The 16,894-nt window shown below is 39.5% G+C and overlaps 1 protein-coding gene and 1 pseudogene across 10 annotated transcripts; both read right to left on the bottom strand.

Moving 5' to 3' along the window:
* Positions 1 to 2,415: 2,415 nt before the first annotated feature.
* Positions 2,416 to 5,097, bottom strand: LOC112178266 (annotated as a pseudogene).
* A 4,102-nt stretch (positions 5,098 to 9,199) lies between these two features.
* On the bottom strand, positions 9,200 to 16,218 carry LOC112176169. Of its 10 annotated transcripts, XR_005802725.1 has the most exons (9): positions 13,049 to 15,117; positions 12,083 to 12,145; positions 11,352 to 11,422; positions 10,646 to 10,956; positions 10,432 to 10,510; positions 10,136 to 10,237; positions 9,882 to 9,982; positions 9,630 to 9,688; positions 9,200 to 9,509 (listed from the first exon to the last, which is right to left on the bottom strand). XR_005802725.1 is itself a non-coding variant. In XM_040510019.1 (5 exons), exons 1-4 carry the CDS (start codon positions 13,263 to 13,265, stop codon positions 10,501 to 10,503), a joined length of 609 nt encoding a protein of 202 aa, XP_040365953.1. In that variant the 5' UTR covers positions 13,266 to 15,085; the 3' UTR covers positions 9,532 to 10,237; positions 10,432 to 10,500. The 10 variants fall into 10 exon arrangements, 1 of the variants encoding a protein (XP_040365953.1); XR_002926838.2 differs by lacking the exon at positions 9,630 to 9,688 and having other exon boundaries at positions 13,049 to 15,107; XR_005802721.1 differs by having other exon boundaries at positions 9,630 to 10,237; positions 13,049 to 16,218.
* Positions 16,219 to 16,894: the final 676 nt, after the last annotated feature.

Raw genomic sequence — 16,894 nt, 5'->3', positions numbered from 1 at the left:
CTTATGTTTGTGGTTTTGAAACTCTGCATTTTTGTTAAAATGTATACTGTTTCTTGCTCTGCATAAGTAACTGTGATCTGACCATGTTGGAATGGATTTTCGATTTGAGTTTGTTATCTGGCGCGCACTTCAGTAAGTTAAGTAGGTTTTGATGTTCTCTGGTGCAAATCATCGAGCATGATATGTGTGAGTCCAAGGGGGAGATTGTAAGATCAAATATGGACATAACACATATCATCATAAAGTAATTGATGATTAGCTTAATATCAATCCTAGTTTAACATGGATACAAACAGTAAATCAATACTAGTGACTTAATGAATAGTGTATCAATTCATTAAGGATAGTAATCTATTGCTTAGTCTACAAGGAAGGCTACAAGTTGTGATACATTAAGAATCTAACTAAGAAACCTAATCCGATAAGTAATGCTTTAATGGGAAGCTTCTTGAGGGTTAAGTCACCTATATAAATAAGATGAATTGGTTCCTGATTACTACCGACGTTTTGCATATTGTTCTGTCCATTGAGAAGCAAGTTGGTAAGTAACAGAAGGCCATATTCAGTGTTCGTGTTTGTAGCATAAGATGGAATCCATGCCAGTGATTGCTGAAGGTAAGCCTTAATCCCTTTTATGATTGTGTGCATATATTGTGAGCATGTATATGGTTATTAACATCGATGTCAACAATAGTCTATGTATAACCTCCTTATAGCATCTGCGAAAGGAGGAAACATAAGAAAATGAAAGAAAATTGATTGAAGCTCGTTGGTGGAAGCAAAGAATCTCTCTGGCTCACACACGCACCTGGAGTCAAGGCTAAGAGCCTTGCTTTCAATTCGCTGGCAACCCAAAGTAAACAGTGCACTTTTGCCTTGTTCGAACTCACCCGGTTAAATTTCAACACCAGAAAACGAAATTCAAAGCCCAGAGTCACTGATGCAAAAATCTCAATTGCAGGCTCTGAATTCCTTTTGGGACAAGAATATAGTCGCAGCCCATCTTCAACTCCATCACCAAATGGATTTCTATCTCCAAATCCATCTCTGGTTTGGCTTGACAAGAATGACGTACCAAGTTCGTGTTCACCTAGGTTTAGGGATAGTGGAGAGTCTGGAGACTGAAGTAAAGCAGCTGTGAGAAAAGAAAAATAAATAGCAAACTAAGTGAAAAAACAGCAATTGGGCCTGTGAGACGCTTTGGGTTTCTGAGAAGTTTATGGGTGTCCATAGCAAAATTTGATGCCCAAAATAAAGGTTTATGCATGTCTCCGGATTCTAAAATCGAGACTCGGAGTTCACTCGGTGCATCGAGAGTCCCCGTATTAAATTTGGGGCCAAGAAAGCTTTATAGATCGAGGAACATGATTCACGAGGATACAAAACAAGCCCATGTCTAAATTTGGACCCATTGGAAGAATTCGGCAAAGCATGATGCTACGGGTTTCCATTCCCAAATACCCGAGCTTTGGTTTGTTAAAATACTTCGGAGCATGAAAAATATCCCTTTTGGTATAAAACCAAGAAAAATCCTAAATACCCAAATGTCAGAACTACAAAGGTTTGATCCCTTTACAAGGTATGTAGGTAATCTAGCGATCCACTAGATGCAACCACAAATTCAAATTGAATCCCTGACTCCACCAGTCAAATTCAACCAATCCCTGACTCCACCAGTCAAATTCACCCAAACACCAGAAAAATCAAGTCATTCCCAAATTACCCAAAAGTAAATGCAAGGGCTCTAAACCCTGACAAATAACCCAAACACAAATCAAAAAATAAATGGGTCATCTACCCATTTAATTCTCAAAGTGCCTGGAACTACATGTGGTTTAATCCCTCAAGGGTATGTAGGCAATCTAGAATCAAATAATCTAGATGCAATCGCATCCTAAACACTATTCTTCTTCCAAAAATCCAAGCTCTCCAATGAGTAATTCACTCATTGGAACTCTTGAACTACGAGTGTCTTGATCCCCTTCCGGGTACATAGGCAACCCATTTTAAAATTCGGGTGCAGTTGCAAAAACAAACAACCACACATTGGTTTCTTTATAAATGGAATCAAAGGGTGTTTCCTTGTAACAAGGGATTGTAATTAAGAGACACATTCTGTCTTGAATGGGTCGAACCCGAAATAATTAAAATTCTATTCTGTTAATGAATACGAGTAAAATTACGTTGGGTGACATTTTACACTTTTAACTCAACAGCCATGCAGCATTTGTGTGACATATTTCTTGTCCATTCCAACGAAGAAATAAGATATATGGAGGAATATGTCCCTCTGGTTCTCATCAAGTTGATCAAAGCTTGTTTTGAGTATCTTATGAATTTTGTCATCAGGAAATTTTCCAATTTCTTCAATGTGCTTTCCCAATGTCTTAACCTCCTTTTAAAGAGAAAAGACCTTTAAACTTCAAGAGCCAGTGGTAAACCTCCACAGTAAGTAACCACTCTCCTTGTGAGTTCCAAAAATTCTAAATGAGGACAAGGATTTCAAAACGCATGCCAACTAAAGAGCTGAAGAGCTTCTTCTTCCTTCATTTCTCGAGTCAGATGTACTGTATCCACTTTAAGTAGCTCTAGCAAATGTAGATCTGTTGTCGTTCTAATAATTCTACTTCCCCAACCAAATGAATCATGCCTTATGCTTAATACAGTTAGTTGGTCTTTATCATCTACATCATCAACAATGTCAAGTACCTTTTTGCTTCCAAGCCTTAATTTGTTTAATCACATTGATCCCTCTAGGAACATTACCTACCTCAATCTTAGTTGGGTTTAAGATATCAGAAAGAAGTCTCTCTTGCAAAGTTATAATACTATTTGACTCCTTTGCAGTTTCCCTAACAGTTCCAAGGAAACTTTTACTTTCAAAGGTATGATAAAATTTGTTATTGACAGCTTTTGCAACTGATGTTTTCCCACATCCACCCATACCCCAAATTCCAACCATGCGCACATCATCATCTACTCCAACACATAAGAATTACTGATATCTTCAACACGAGAAACTATTCCAACTGGGTAGACGGCTACTTGTAAGTAGGTGTTCTTCAGCCTTCTACTGATGTCATCAACAACTGTGTTATGATATGCTGTGCTTCACTCCTATAAGTTAAATCAAGAAGCAGAAGATTCAATATGAAACTACAATATGAAATTGAACTATCATCTTATTCATCGTATCAGATTGGCAGTAAGAACAATATTTGAATAGAGGGGTGAAGCTCTCTAAATCCCCAATTGTCCTATAACCTCTCAGTTCAAAATTTTTCTTTTAATAAATTAAGAAGTATCATATTTGCTATACAATTAGAATGTATTTGAAAAAAAAAATTGAAAGCATTTTACTTATCCCATGGAAGGCATTTCCAATTATTTGTGTCATTTAACATAAAGATTGGTGGACTTCTGGAGTAAATTCTTGGGTTTCAAAAGATATTGAGAAATTTGATAAAGAAAAAAAATGAGTTTTTGTCCATTTACCCTATTTTTAGAGATTTTTTTCCCACTTACCCCGTTAAGTTTTTTTAATTCCTTCTTACCCTGTTAAGTTTTCCTTAATACTCCATTAAGTTTTTTTTTTTTTTTTTTTTTTTTTTTTTAAATACCATTTTACCCTCACCCTTTTGTTACTTAGAGAGAGAGAGAGAGAGAGAGAGAGAATGGGAGAGAGAGAAACCATAGGAGACTTTGTCGGAGCCAGTCACCAGCAGCAGAATTTCGGTCACCGATCACCGGAATCAGGTCACAGGTCACCTGAATCAGGTCACTGGCCGTCGGATTCTGACTAACTTTTACCGAAGTCCCGTCACCGGTCGCCGCTCTCCGGAATTTTCCGAAAACCTCGCCGGAGCTCCTCAAAGAGGTCGCTGGAAAGTTTTATTTCCCCAATAGAGGGGGAATAAACCTCTATTGCCCCCCAATAGAACTTTCGGTAGCCGGAATGAAAACTAATATTCCTAAAATTAGACAAATAAAACTTTGATTAAAGAAAAAAAAACAAAGAGATTATATCAATTTAAAGACATCTATTGCCCCCCAATAAACATTCAAAACTTTTTTTTTTCCTTTCCTTCTGTCCCATTACATAAAAAAAAAAAAAAAAACAACGAAAGAACGAAATTGATCTGGGCACCTAATCATCGTTCTCCTCCGCCACCAGCGCTAGAGAATGTTGGTCCAGTTTCGGAGAGAGTTGGTCGAGCACCGGAGGGACTGGATAGAGCGCTGGAGGCCCTGGGTCGAGCATCGAACGTCGGAGGGGCTGGATCCAGCGAGCCTGGGTCGAACGCCAAATGTCGAATGTGGGACACAGGACGCCAGAAGGGCTGGGTCTAGCGCTGAAGGGGCTAGGAGAACGTGGCAGGGCCTGGGTGGAATGCCGGAGGGCCTGGAATGTTGCCGGAGTCGGAGGTCAGTCGGGTGGGGAGAGAGAGATCGAGATTAGAAAGGATTAGTCAGTGGCACTGTGTAATTCATTAATTAAGCTGAGGGTAGAATAGTAATTTCTCTTTAAATTGGGTTAGTGGGAATAAAAATCTGTTGCTGGGGTAAGTGGGATAACTTTTGCTCATTTTTGTGCTTTTGGTCAAGGACCCAAAAAAAAATTAGGACTAATTGCAAAAAATGAGACAAACGAGGATGAGGAGGAGAATAACTAAAAAAAAAAAACAAAAACAAAAAAAATGAAAAGAAATATTACTGAGTTGTCCAGACATTCCAGCCAGACAAATTTGCAGCATCTTCAAGAGCAGCCCTCCGTCTACATAACCTATCTGCACTTACATGTCGTCTAGCTTCATATTTCTGAAACTCCTCACCAACACTACCAGTCTGTTTTCTGAGATCAGAAGGATCAATATGATAGAATATTGGGACAACTATTTCCCCCCGTGTTTTTCCACACTCCATGATGTGCGCCAGCTCGTTAAGACACTAGCTTGAACCTGCATAGTTCTTCGAGAAGACGATGAGAAAGATCTCAGACTCTTGGATGGGCCCTATCAATGCCCCCGATATATCCTCCCCTTTTCTCAAGTCCTCGAAATCCTTAAACGTCCTTACACCGGCACGAGTTAATGCCATGTATGTAGAGGTGGTCCGTATAGTGATTGCGTGTGAAGAGAACTTGTTGAGTAGGAGGAGGAAGTCATTTGTGGTACGGACTGCAATGTTTAAGAGATTGAGAAATGCTTGGCTCGACCCTTTATAGAGCAGTTAAAGGCAGAAACAACACAGTTGACTCAACAACCAGGCAAGTTGACTCGATTCTGGAAGGTTGATTCTTGGGATTTGGTTGTGTCACGCCCCAAATTTTGAATAAACAAATTCAAATCCGAACGCGAAAACTTAACCAAATGCCCAAAATACTTAGAAACTTTTTCAAATAAATCTGAGCAACAACAAACGTCAATAAAGACTCCTAAGCAACAACAAAACGTTAATAAAGACTCGATCACTTAAGTCAAATATCACATCAACAAGTGTTTACAAAACTCGAGAGAACTGATATACAAATGTAAACGTTCGCTGGGAGCACACCAAAAACAGCAGTACACTAACAAAAATAGGTTTTGAACCTACACTGCTGCAACCACGCCCTCGTACTCAACCCTGGTGGTCCTCACCTGCAGGAATAACCGCTACACCATGGAATAGTGCACCGCGATTGCAAACAACAAACCCGGTAAACTTTTTAAGCTCGTATGAGTAAACTCAATTAAAATGACTCACGTCATTCATGCATGCTTATAATTTCTCAACTCGTGAGATAAATTAAAGCAACAACATTTAACTCCACAAAACACAACCAAATATACAATCACACTCGGTAAGAATTAGTAATCCCTGCATAGAGAATTAGTTCAGGAGATCACCTAAAATCACACAATTCAAATCATAACAATTCCTGCATATAGTTTAGTTCAGGAAATTACATTAAAGCAAACAATCCAAAATGCAGTAATCCCTGCATATAACTTAGTTCAAGAGATCACCAAAGTCACACAATTCAAATTATAGCAACTCCTACATATAGTTTAGTTCAGGAGATTATTTAAAATTCAACAATTAGAAGGAAAAGAAAAATCAATGAAGAAGTCAAACAACTCACACTAAAGTCAATCATCACCCATCAACTCCAAACTAAAGTCGATAGTCGATGATCACCCTTCAACTTCGACTAAAGTAGATGATCACCCATCAACTCCCAATAAACACCAGATCCGAAGATCAGAAAACTGTCACCATTGTGACACCAGATCCGAAGATCAGAAAACATTTACAAAAAATCCCACATGACTCAAAATGTTACCCCAATTCGATTACTCTTTCAACACGACAAATCAACAATCCCATGATATAACGTATTTCCACAAAGAGTAAATGCACAAAACCACATTCTGAATAATTCACAGTTCATACGCACATCACAATGTCAGACCATCCATATATATATTCCACGTAAATATATATATATATATATATATATATATACACACGTAGTCATTCACACAGGAATGACCACTAATACCAACTATAGTTCATACGCGTTAAAATTAAGAAATTCATTTTTATAATAAAACTTCATTTTACTTACATATGAACCGTTGACTATCAAGTTCATATAATTTTAAAACAAATATTTATTTATAAAAAATGATTTCACAATTTAACCATTAATTCGAAAAATAAAGTAACTCCGTTCATAAATGAACCTCGTGAGATTTACCCACCTCTAAATTCTCGCTGCGTCTTCTTAACAGCACAAAATACGATTTCCAATCGTCCGCCAACTCAAACCGTCAATCACCTAACCAAATACGATATTTAACTTAGCGCACAATTCATAAAACACACTTACACAAAGATCCAGCGGTCGGATCTTCATCCATGACCACACAAAGTCATCAGGACAATCCTACTATCATTATATCAAAACTACAAGTTAATCGGACGGCCCATCCTCAAGGATCATAAACCGAACGATCAAAATCGTAAAATTCATAACTAAATCAAACGATCTTCAAAAATTATGTATTGTACATCGATACAATTGTATCGATGTGTAGATTAACAAGAGGAACAGAAACTGTTCCTGGAGTGGCCGGAAGCCGCCGAAAACCGCCATAGGAGAAGGAGGCAGAGCCGCCGTTAACCACAGCTAATGGCGGCGAAACCTATATGCACTTCTTCGTCTCATCAAGCCTAACAACTTTCATAACTATCATAAAGCTTGAATCGAAGTAAAAAGGGTCGAAAACGTACCCCGAAAATCGGTGAACTTGGAATTTTCCCAGTTTCCGGCGAGCTTGAGATTTCTGGTCAAAGCTTCACTTCAGGTCTGATCCTTCTAACAGCATCATCATCGTCCTCAAGCTATTCCAGGGTGTCCAACAACTTGAGCCATGGTGGCCAGAGAAGAGAGAAAATCGCGTTGACCTAAAACTGAGGTCGGATCGGGTTTTCGTTGCTGCGGTGGCTACAGGCCAATATAGGTTGCAAGGCGGCCACTGGGAGGTGCGCAAGGTAGAGGCGAGGCTATCCCAAGAAATGACCGGAGGCCGGAGTTGGAAGAAATGGACGGAAGGAGAGAGAGTCCAAGTTTCCCAAAATGGAAAGTTGGTATTTCCATAAAAATCTCATATATAACAAAATGGAAACTTTTTCCGACGGCCATAACTTCTTCATATGAACTCCGATTTCCGCGTTTCGTATATCCACGAACTCGCATCGACGCACTCTACGACTTTCGTGAATGAAGTTTTCATAGAATCTAAACATATAAAAATTCAACCCTTGAATCGAAACATTTCGAGCGAATTATCGTTCGAACAATTTCCGCTCCACCCTCGAACCACTAAATCGCACCAACGAACACTTTATTAATTCCCGAAAACCATTAGGAATTAATGACAAATTTTCAGGGTATTACAGGCTGGGCATTTAGCCAAAAAACCCAAAACCAAACCCGGGCCAGGCCCAGGACCTACTCTGACTGTCTGGGCTTTAAAAAAAATTCGCTTTTTTACAAATCCAGGCTCGAAAATAATATCTAACGGTCCGGGCCCGGGCCTTAAAAGTAAAAGAAAAAAAAGCCCAAAGGGCCCGAAGTTACTTGACTTAAATGGAACCATTACCCAAAAGAATATGTAATATATTATTAAAGGTGCGACTATTTCCACCCTACCAACTACTTTGTTCATCCTACAAGCAAGGTTCGAAAAATCTCTAGGCGCTAGTCGGGCGGTAACCAAGGGACTAACGCCCTGGCGGATTTGTATCTTTTTAACTTTTATTTTATTTTATAGCATATATTTATATAAAATTAATTTTTTTTCAATATTACTTACCAATTTTAGATCAATTTCACAGCAACCAAGGCCAATCCATGGTCTCAAATCAATAATAAAAATATAGAATAGCAAAAAAGCTTATACTATAGAAAACCCAATTCCATTGATAAGAATCAAGCAGATGAAGACTAGTCATAAAAAAAAAAAAAAAAAAAAAAAAGGCAGACGAAGACCATTTTTGACTCCATTATACAAAAACGGCAATTGCAAAAACAATTTGCTACACTACTACAAAAATTGCATCACACAACGGTGGAAATCTGTTGTGTGATATGGACCATGTCTGTCGTCTATCTCGATGTTGTGTGATGAGCACACTCACACAACGGTGTTTCACCGTTGTGTGAATATCATAGACACAACGCAATGCTTAAAACCGTTGCACCAATTCTGCGCATGCCAATGCCAGAAATTGGATGCGGCGCATTCAATTGTTGTGTCGATGTGGTCAGACAACAGAAGTAAGTAGGGACCGTTGTTGGTTAACTTCTCACACAACAGAAAAATAACACTCAGACAACGAAAGTAATATCATACTGTTGTTGGTTAACTTATCATACAACAGAAAAATATGAACATGTTGTGTGAGTACTAATGAGACAACAAAATTTTATAGGAACCGTTGTGTGATTTAACATTGGACAACTGATATCTATTTGTTCTGTTGTGTGAGTATTAATGAGACGACAAAATTTTACCGGTACCGTTGTGTGATTAAAATTGATTTGTTGTGTGATACCATGTATGCATATTCATACTACGTAATATAATTGATTGTTATTTGATTATTTTTTGTTCTTTACCTGAAATATTTACTCAAAAATAATGCACAATATAAGATTTAGGCATTGAAATACTCTAATTCAACCATCCAATGTACCAAAAAAGGTAGCATTCATGTATCCATCCATACCATAAAACCAAAAAGAAGACATTCTAGCTAGCTTGATGGCTGCTGCATCCTAGCTAATTACAATGAAAGATAGCAAAAGCTGATACAATATCATTATTCCAAAAAATACACATGCTGACACTATTGCATTCAAATGCCTTCTTCCCACTCGCTAGCACTAATGCAGCTGCACCATCACTGTCTCTCCCTGCAACCCATAGCTGCTACCGCTGTCTCTCCCTGCAACCTCCCTGCAGGCAACTAAAACATTTAGAAATCATAAACTTATATCAAACTAAATATCAGAATACTTATATCTAATACTCAAGGTAATTGATGCTTATAGAAAAAGAATGCCTAAAAATACTTACAAGCATCCTATTCTTCCAAATATATCATACTTCGACAGGCAAGAAATAAAGAGAGAGCACTGACAACAAACAAAGAATCATTCCACTTAACCCCTCTACACTCTTGCAACTTGGCATCGTATTTAACAAAATTGAAAATAAAAACACTCAATTCAGATCTAGTTTAATTAGTAAAACCCAACGAATGCATCTACTGATTGTCATCTCAAGAAAGAATAGTTTCATAGCCTGAAGTATACATAGAGAAGTTACCTCAACAGCAACTGGAACAAGCTCAGCTCGTTCTACCAGTAGCTTAAGCCAAATTCCCTTCCTTCCCTACCAGTAGCTTAAGCCAAATACCAACTAGGCAACTGGTATAGTAACATTTTATGATTCTAGTCAACCCACTATAACAACCGAACCTCAAAACTAATAACATGACTAATTACAGTGTTTTTAAATGTTAATCCCAAAAGCTTTTAGTCAACCCAAACTAGTTTGAATGAAAAAGTAGAGCATCGGACCTGAAGAACAATAGGCAACTGCTCTGGTGATTTCTTGTGTTCAGACCCGTGGTCAGGCCATACCTCAAAAGCAATCAACTGCTCAGTGAAAAATGGACTTGGCTGGCATAGAGCGAAAAATAATAATAGAAGTCAAGTCAATAGGATAAACACCACTGATCAAGAAATCCATAGGCAAATTGATAGGCATATCACGCAAATACAAATTATGGCACTATTGAAATGGATCAGTCTGCATATAGCCATTCTCATACATGATCAAAGAATATGAAACTTGCACATGACATGAAGCACACCTGAAAGTCAGCATTAGCATCCTCAACCAACAATGGAAGCTAAGAAAGGCATATCTCAGCAGCCATGTCTCATGCATCCCTGGAGAGTGCATAAGAAAACAACATGTGGAATAAACTAGTTCAATTCAACACAAACAAAATATACGAAAAATTAACGAAATAGAATCCAATTTCAACCCCAACTTTCAAATTCAGAGATAAAGGAAACTCTAACCTTAATAAGCATATTAAATCAGTAACAACGAAGATACTTTTTGCTTCCCTATGCATAGAGTCCTTTACCACATCCCGGAGATCAAGGGACTGCCTTCCAAATCTAGGGGAGGTACTTGAGTGGTTAGTTACTGGATCCCTTGGCGGAGTTTCAGGAAAAATGATTCTGTCAAAGGAAGAGGTTCCTGGTTGTGCTGTTCTGTTACACTCCAGTGATGATAAGGAAGATGAACAAGTCGACGAGAAAGAGGCCCGTGATGACTCTGTTGAGAGTCTTTGTTTCTCATTCACATTTTTGTTCGAATTTATGTCCTGCAATTTCAAGCAGTAAAAAGTCAGTTTCAGTCGAGTAAAATTTGCTAAAAGCACAAAGAAATTCATGGATTCAACTGCAATTCCAGTATAAACAGAAGATTGAATATGCACAGACATAGTGAATAATTAGGACAATATTCCATCAAGAACCATGAACCATTCAATCTAGATTTTAGATGATTCCAAGTGCAGGCTAACTCATGATTCTCATCTAAAAGCTGTATAAAATTTGTAGTTCAAAGATATTTTCAAATGCATACACACATCACCGTCAAAGCCCACATAGAAAATAATATACGAACAATGTGCAGTGAGTAGCTTAACGCTACCAGAAACATAGTTCTTAGCAATTTGCTAAAAGGAAAGGAAATCATCGAGTAGAGAGTGATTACAGTTACTGCTTGCCGATGGTATGGATTGTTGGACTCTCTTTCCAGGCCACCATTGCTATAGTGCGAATTCCCTGTGAAACAAATGAATGCATTAGTTGTCATAAGCTGCAATTCATTATTAGACTCATCTTAGGGTCTACGGAATCAAATGTTGTAGGTTGCAATTCATTACTCTCCTTTTTTGCGCCAATTTCTATGAACTAGATGTTTTAGGGTACTTTTTTCAATCTTTAAACGTGCAAAAATAAAACTCATCTCTTCATAAATACTAATATTAAAGCAAAAACATAGGAAACTAAACCAATATATTCAATAAGATGAGGAATGTATGCTGCATCCCACTGAACCAAAAAGGATTAGTTACCAAATAAAATTATCCGGCCATGTATGAAAGTAAAAGTGTTCAGTACCCAGCTAAAAAAATGTCTTGTGCAGAAATCCAATGATCCCAATCATACCAACCACTATAAAACTTAATAAGGCTTGCAAGACCTTTTGTCTCAAGTGTATCTTGCCTGTTATCATCCTTGTATTACAGAGGCTAATTAATAAATCAAAGTATATCAATTATAATGATAACTAACAACATTACCATCAAACTGAAGAGTACACAAATGATTGAGGACAAAGCACTAAAAGCAGCTTCAAGACTGAAGTATAAACAAATAACTTGAATGATAAATATAATCTCAACAGGATGACAAGGTAACCCACATAAACCTAGTTAATACCTGAAATGTACTCTCCAAGTCATAAAGCTCCCAAAAAAGTTCCTATATATCTTTGGCCCTTTGCTGTCAACTCAAAATTTAGAAACCACAAAATTATTATCAAAATATCAGAATAAATGGCAATTGTGCTGTCACCAATATTTGAAGTTGAACATACTTATACTTAATATTCAGTCAGTAAACCTAGACACTGTAAATATCAGAGAAAAGAAAATATAGATCATCACTAAAGAATCATCTGTATGAGGTAGTTGCTAAACTCTAAATGCTATTTGCTTGCTAAAAGAGAACAAGGAAGTTAACCTGAAATCCTATAAATATTCATTGGAGTCACAAGACCAGTAGCATACATTCTTCATGATTAAACAATCAAGGGACTGATTGTTTGCAGTATATATATAATACATGTGATGAAACTCTAAAACCAAACAACTCTTTACCTTGGAATGCCAGTCCACGTATAATTAAATCAAGAAAATTAAAATTACAGCCAAAATAAAAGACTGATTAAGAGAACCAATGGTACAGCAAATTCCCTACCCAGAAACTGATTAGATATTTTCATCAGTAAATTCAAGGAGCTAGGTAGAACTCACTTAAGGAACTATACAACTAAAGAAGAACTCTATTGTATTATGGAGACAATAATGAACTAAAAATAAAACTGAATTCATAATCAACAAGAGTTTCTATCATGTCAAACTGAGCTTATTCAATTATGTCGACATTTATAATAATCATGCAACTCAAATCCCTCGTGTAGATTACGAATTTAAACAGACAACATGTTTATCAATCCATACAAACAATCATACCATTGACAAATGCCAAATATGAACTTAAGAAACATCACAGGTTCATCAAATTCAATAACAACTATTACTATGAATCTGAGATCATGAAATTCAACATACTCTAACCACCGCTCGGATACCATTTGTAATATTTATTTATTTATTTAAATACCTTGGCTAGGCATCCTGCGCAAAAGCCCTAGTGGAGGACAAAACGGCAACGTCCTCAGGTGAGGAGTCGCCCCGGTTCGCAGCGGATGATGAGGGAGATAAAGGAGGCCATTTGGGCGAATCACAGCACAGCGAGAGAAGAGAGAGAAGAGAGAGAGCTTGTCAGTGAAGGCGATGGCGATGCAGCCCAGCACAGCGCCGCCTCTTCGACGCAGCATAATACGTTCACCTTCACTGTCTCGCGCACCTTCGTCTTCTGCATCTCTTCAATTAACTCTAGTTTGAAGACGAGAAGGAGAGAGAAAGTAGATCTGGGGCACTTTATCTCCTCCGTCGCCGAAGTGGATTTGGATTTCAGGGGAGAAAGAACAGAAGCAACAAAGGACAGTGATGAAGACAACTTGGATTTCGGGGGAGAAACAAAGGAGTTGGGAGTCTGGGACTGAGAATAGCTTAGGTCTCTCTTCTTTTTTTTCTTTCGGATGTATGGTTTGGTCACTTAGTGGCATGTCTCCCACAACAGATAATTAAAAAACTGTTGTAGGAAAGTATATATCAAAAGATATGTGCCAGAGGAGGGAGGGAAGTTTACCGCCTGCTTAGGTTTGATGGGAGGAATTCAAATCGATTTGAGCCAAAATGAAAACATTGTTGCCGCCTATGTTCCTCATTCAGAAAACCGAATGACAATACCTGTTGTACAAGATTTTGCATCTTGCACTAGGTACACCTAATAGAAATTGTCAAATTGTCATACAACGGAAGTAACTAGACTGTTGTAGCTTGCAACATTCTCACAACAGAACATACATAATTCTGTTGTGTGATAAAATTGGTGAACTTGCCTTCGGAGGGAATTTTGAGCTCAATGATGGCGGGATATCTGCCACAAAGTTTTGTGTCATTTATACAACAGAACTATCTTAATTGTGTTGTGTGATAGAACTCTGAAGAAAAAGTTCTAAATTTCGTAGCATTCCCACAACAGAACTTAATTAATAGCGTTGTACAATGAACTTCACGTTATCAGACGACGGTAAACTTTTATTCTCTTGTCTGATGGGTGTTGTGTGATGCACTTTTTGTAGTAGTGCTAATACAAGGACCTTCTCTCCAAACCATTTCCCAGATTCCTCCCTAGACATGAACTGCAAGAAACCAATTTTAGTTGAAATTTCATGGATCTTAATGCCAAGTCCATCATTATTTAAAAAACACCTAACATATATGATTGGTATCAAGTTATCAACATATTCTGTAACTGCCTACCTTATCGAAGAAGAGGGAGTATCCATCTACGACACAAGGACTCTGAGGAGAAGAGAGAAATAGAGAGACTCAGGTCAATCAGGTCAGGTATACTATTTCAGATCCAACCCAGATAACTTTTTGTTCCACTGAATCCAATCAGCAAAACCGATTAATCTCACCAATTCACACCCCAAAATCAGATCGACCCACCTCACCAAAACTCAGAAACACAAGAAAGTTCTATCGCAGTTAAGGATCGGACCTTCGTTGTTGCCAAAAAGAATCCAAATCAAAACCAAATCTGATGGCAAAACCGCCCAGGCCAATCCGCCCAAACGCCCAGGTGCCCAGTTGCCCGTTTAGGCCACCTAGGCGGCCGACGAAACCCTAACCACCCAGCTCCACCAATTTGACATTAATCGCGGCGGAGACCCACCACCCAGCGCCTAGGCGCCCTGAGCGGCAGATTTTTAGAACAGTGCCTACAAGTAGGGCTGCCAATTCTAACACGATCCAATAACACAACTCGAAATCCGCATGAAATAAAGCGGGTTGAACATGCACGATTAAAAAGCGGGTTAGTCGTGGGTCAACCCGCCATGTACTTACATGAGCATTTGCCAAGCATAATTAGCTATAATAAGCCAGACTCATACTATCGCCAGTGGTACCAACAACCATTAAAGGTGTGACCTACGGAAACATAGCCAAACAGGCTATCACCTGAACCCCGGCTCACCCCCAGATCACCAATGACGCGCCTCCACGCTCCGTGCCAAGATCACCTAGCTGAAGCATCATAAGCTGGGAACTGAAGCATATCAGTCCCACATCGAAAACAAGGAAGAGGTCAGCCTCTTCCCCACCTATAAAAGGTCAACTCCTCTCTCCTCATTAATTACGTATTTACTACTTACCTAACGTTATTCTGTCAACATAAATAAATTGACTAACTTAGGCATCAGAGAAGAGAAGACCGCCAACTGCTGTCTCCCTTTGACACCCTTGGTATTTCATTTGACAGATAGCGAGAGCAACAAGAATATCGCAAGTAGTAGTTCGCCCCTCGAACAAGCGTTACCCAAGATTTAGCTACCACTAAATCTTAGACATTAACATTGGCGCCGTCTGTGGGAATCCTTGAGCAAAAGGCCATCCCACTACAGCAATCCCCATGACTAACGGTAGCGAGGGAAACACCAAAGAGCAGGCGGACCAATCCGCCAACCCACTAACCCAACGGCTAACATTAACCGCACACTATTCAACACTCCAGTCAATCCCAGAGTGGAACCCCAAATCCCACGAACCGAAACTGTAGCGGTGGCCCACTCAGGCAGTAGTCGCAGCCTTCCTGGCCAGGACCTCGCCGCTATGTATGAGATGGCATTGGCGGATCTCCACAAGGAAAACAGGGAGCGTGAACAAGAGTGCAAGGAAAAGGTTGAGGCCCAGAAACAAGTGGCCACGTTGATGTCTAGGTTCGACGAGCTAAAGAGGGCGCTGAAAACAAACGCTAACCCAGTATAGAGCGAGCAATTGCAGAGTACCCAGCGAAGCCGACCCAGCGAAGTCGACCCAGCAGTGAAAGATTGGTACATGCACCAATCATCCAAATGCAAGTCCTGTTGAACCCATTCGAGCTGTTGGGAATGGGTCCTCCACCCCCACCACGATTGATGATAGAACAGGAAGTGGAATCACAACCGCACACCAACCGCTCTGTGACCAGAGCAAGAACTGAGGGCAACCCGCCTGCCCCTAGGAGGGAATTGGCTCAGCGGGAACTCCATGCAGGGCCCACTGCCGACGTAACCACCCTAATCTTAGAACGGACACAACAATTGGAGTAAAGGTTAATTCGAGCAGAGGCAGGCGCCCCAGCATCAATTCAAAATTCGCTCTTCGCTTCCAGGCCAGGACCAAAAATGCCACAGTACATTGGCCTGACTGGCCCCTTTATCTATATGGACACCTTCAAGAAAGTCACCAATAATAAGGGATTCAATGGCGCCACCCTCTGCCACTTGTTTAGCAAGATGTTAGATAGTGAGGCGATGAGCTGGTTCTTCGAATGCCCGCCAGGATCCATAGACTCATTCCATGCACTATCAAACGCCTTCTTGTCACAATTCATCTTGTTGGCCACCAGACATCACAACACAAGCTAGTTGTTCAGCGTCAAACATGGTGTAGAGGAAACATTTAAGGCATTTGTCACTAGGTGGAGAGAAGCGGCATCTCAGTGCCGTGACCTTGACAAAACAATGGCGTTGGCAGCCTTTAAGAAAGGACTTCTAAAGGGACCATTTCTCTACCATCTCAACTACAATCATCCAAGTGCTGCATATGACCACGTTATGGGCGAGACCGTCCTCCATGCACAAGCAAAATTCATCACATATGGAGAAACCCCGCCACCTTCGCTAGTGCCAGCAAAGCCCAGTCAGCCTTCCTCCAACCAGCAAAAAACCGCTAACAAAACCTCTGCTACACTGTCAACTGATAAAAAGAGAGAGTGGCAACAAGGCAACTACCAGAGCAAGCGATAAAAGGACCAACATTACCATAAGGGAAACCACTCGTCCCAGGGGGA

Source organism: Rosa chinensis, chromosome 7 (assembly GCF_002994745.2).
Source record: "Rosa chinensis cultivar Old Blush chromosome 7, RchiOBHm-V2, whole genome shotgun sequence".
In the NCBI taxonomy this organism is placed as follows: domain Eukaryota; kingdom Viridiplantae; phylum Streptophyta; class Magnoliopsida; order Rosales; family Rosaceae; genus Rosa; species Rosa chinensis.
This window is presented reverse-complemented; position numbering and strand designations above follow the sequence as displayed.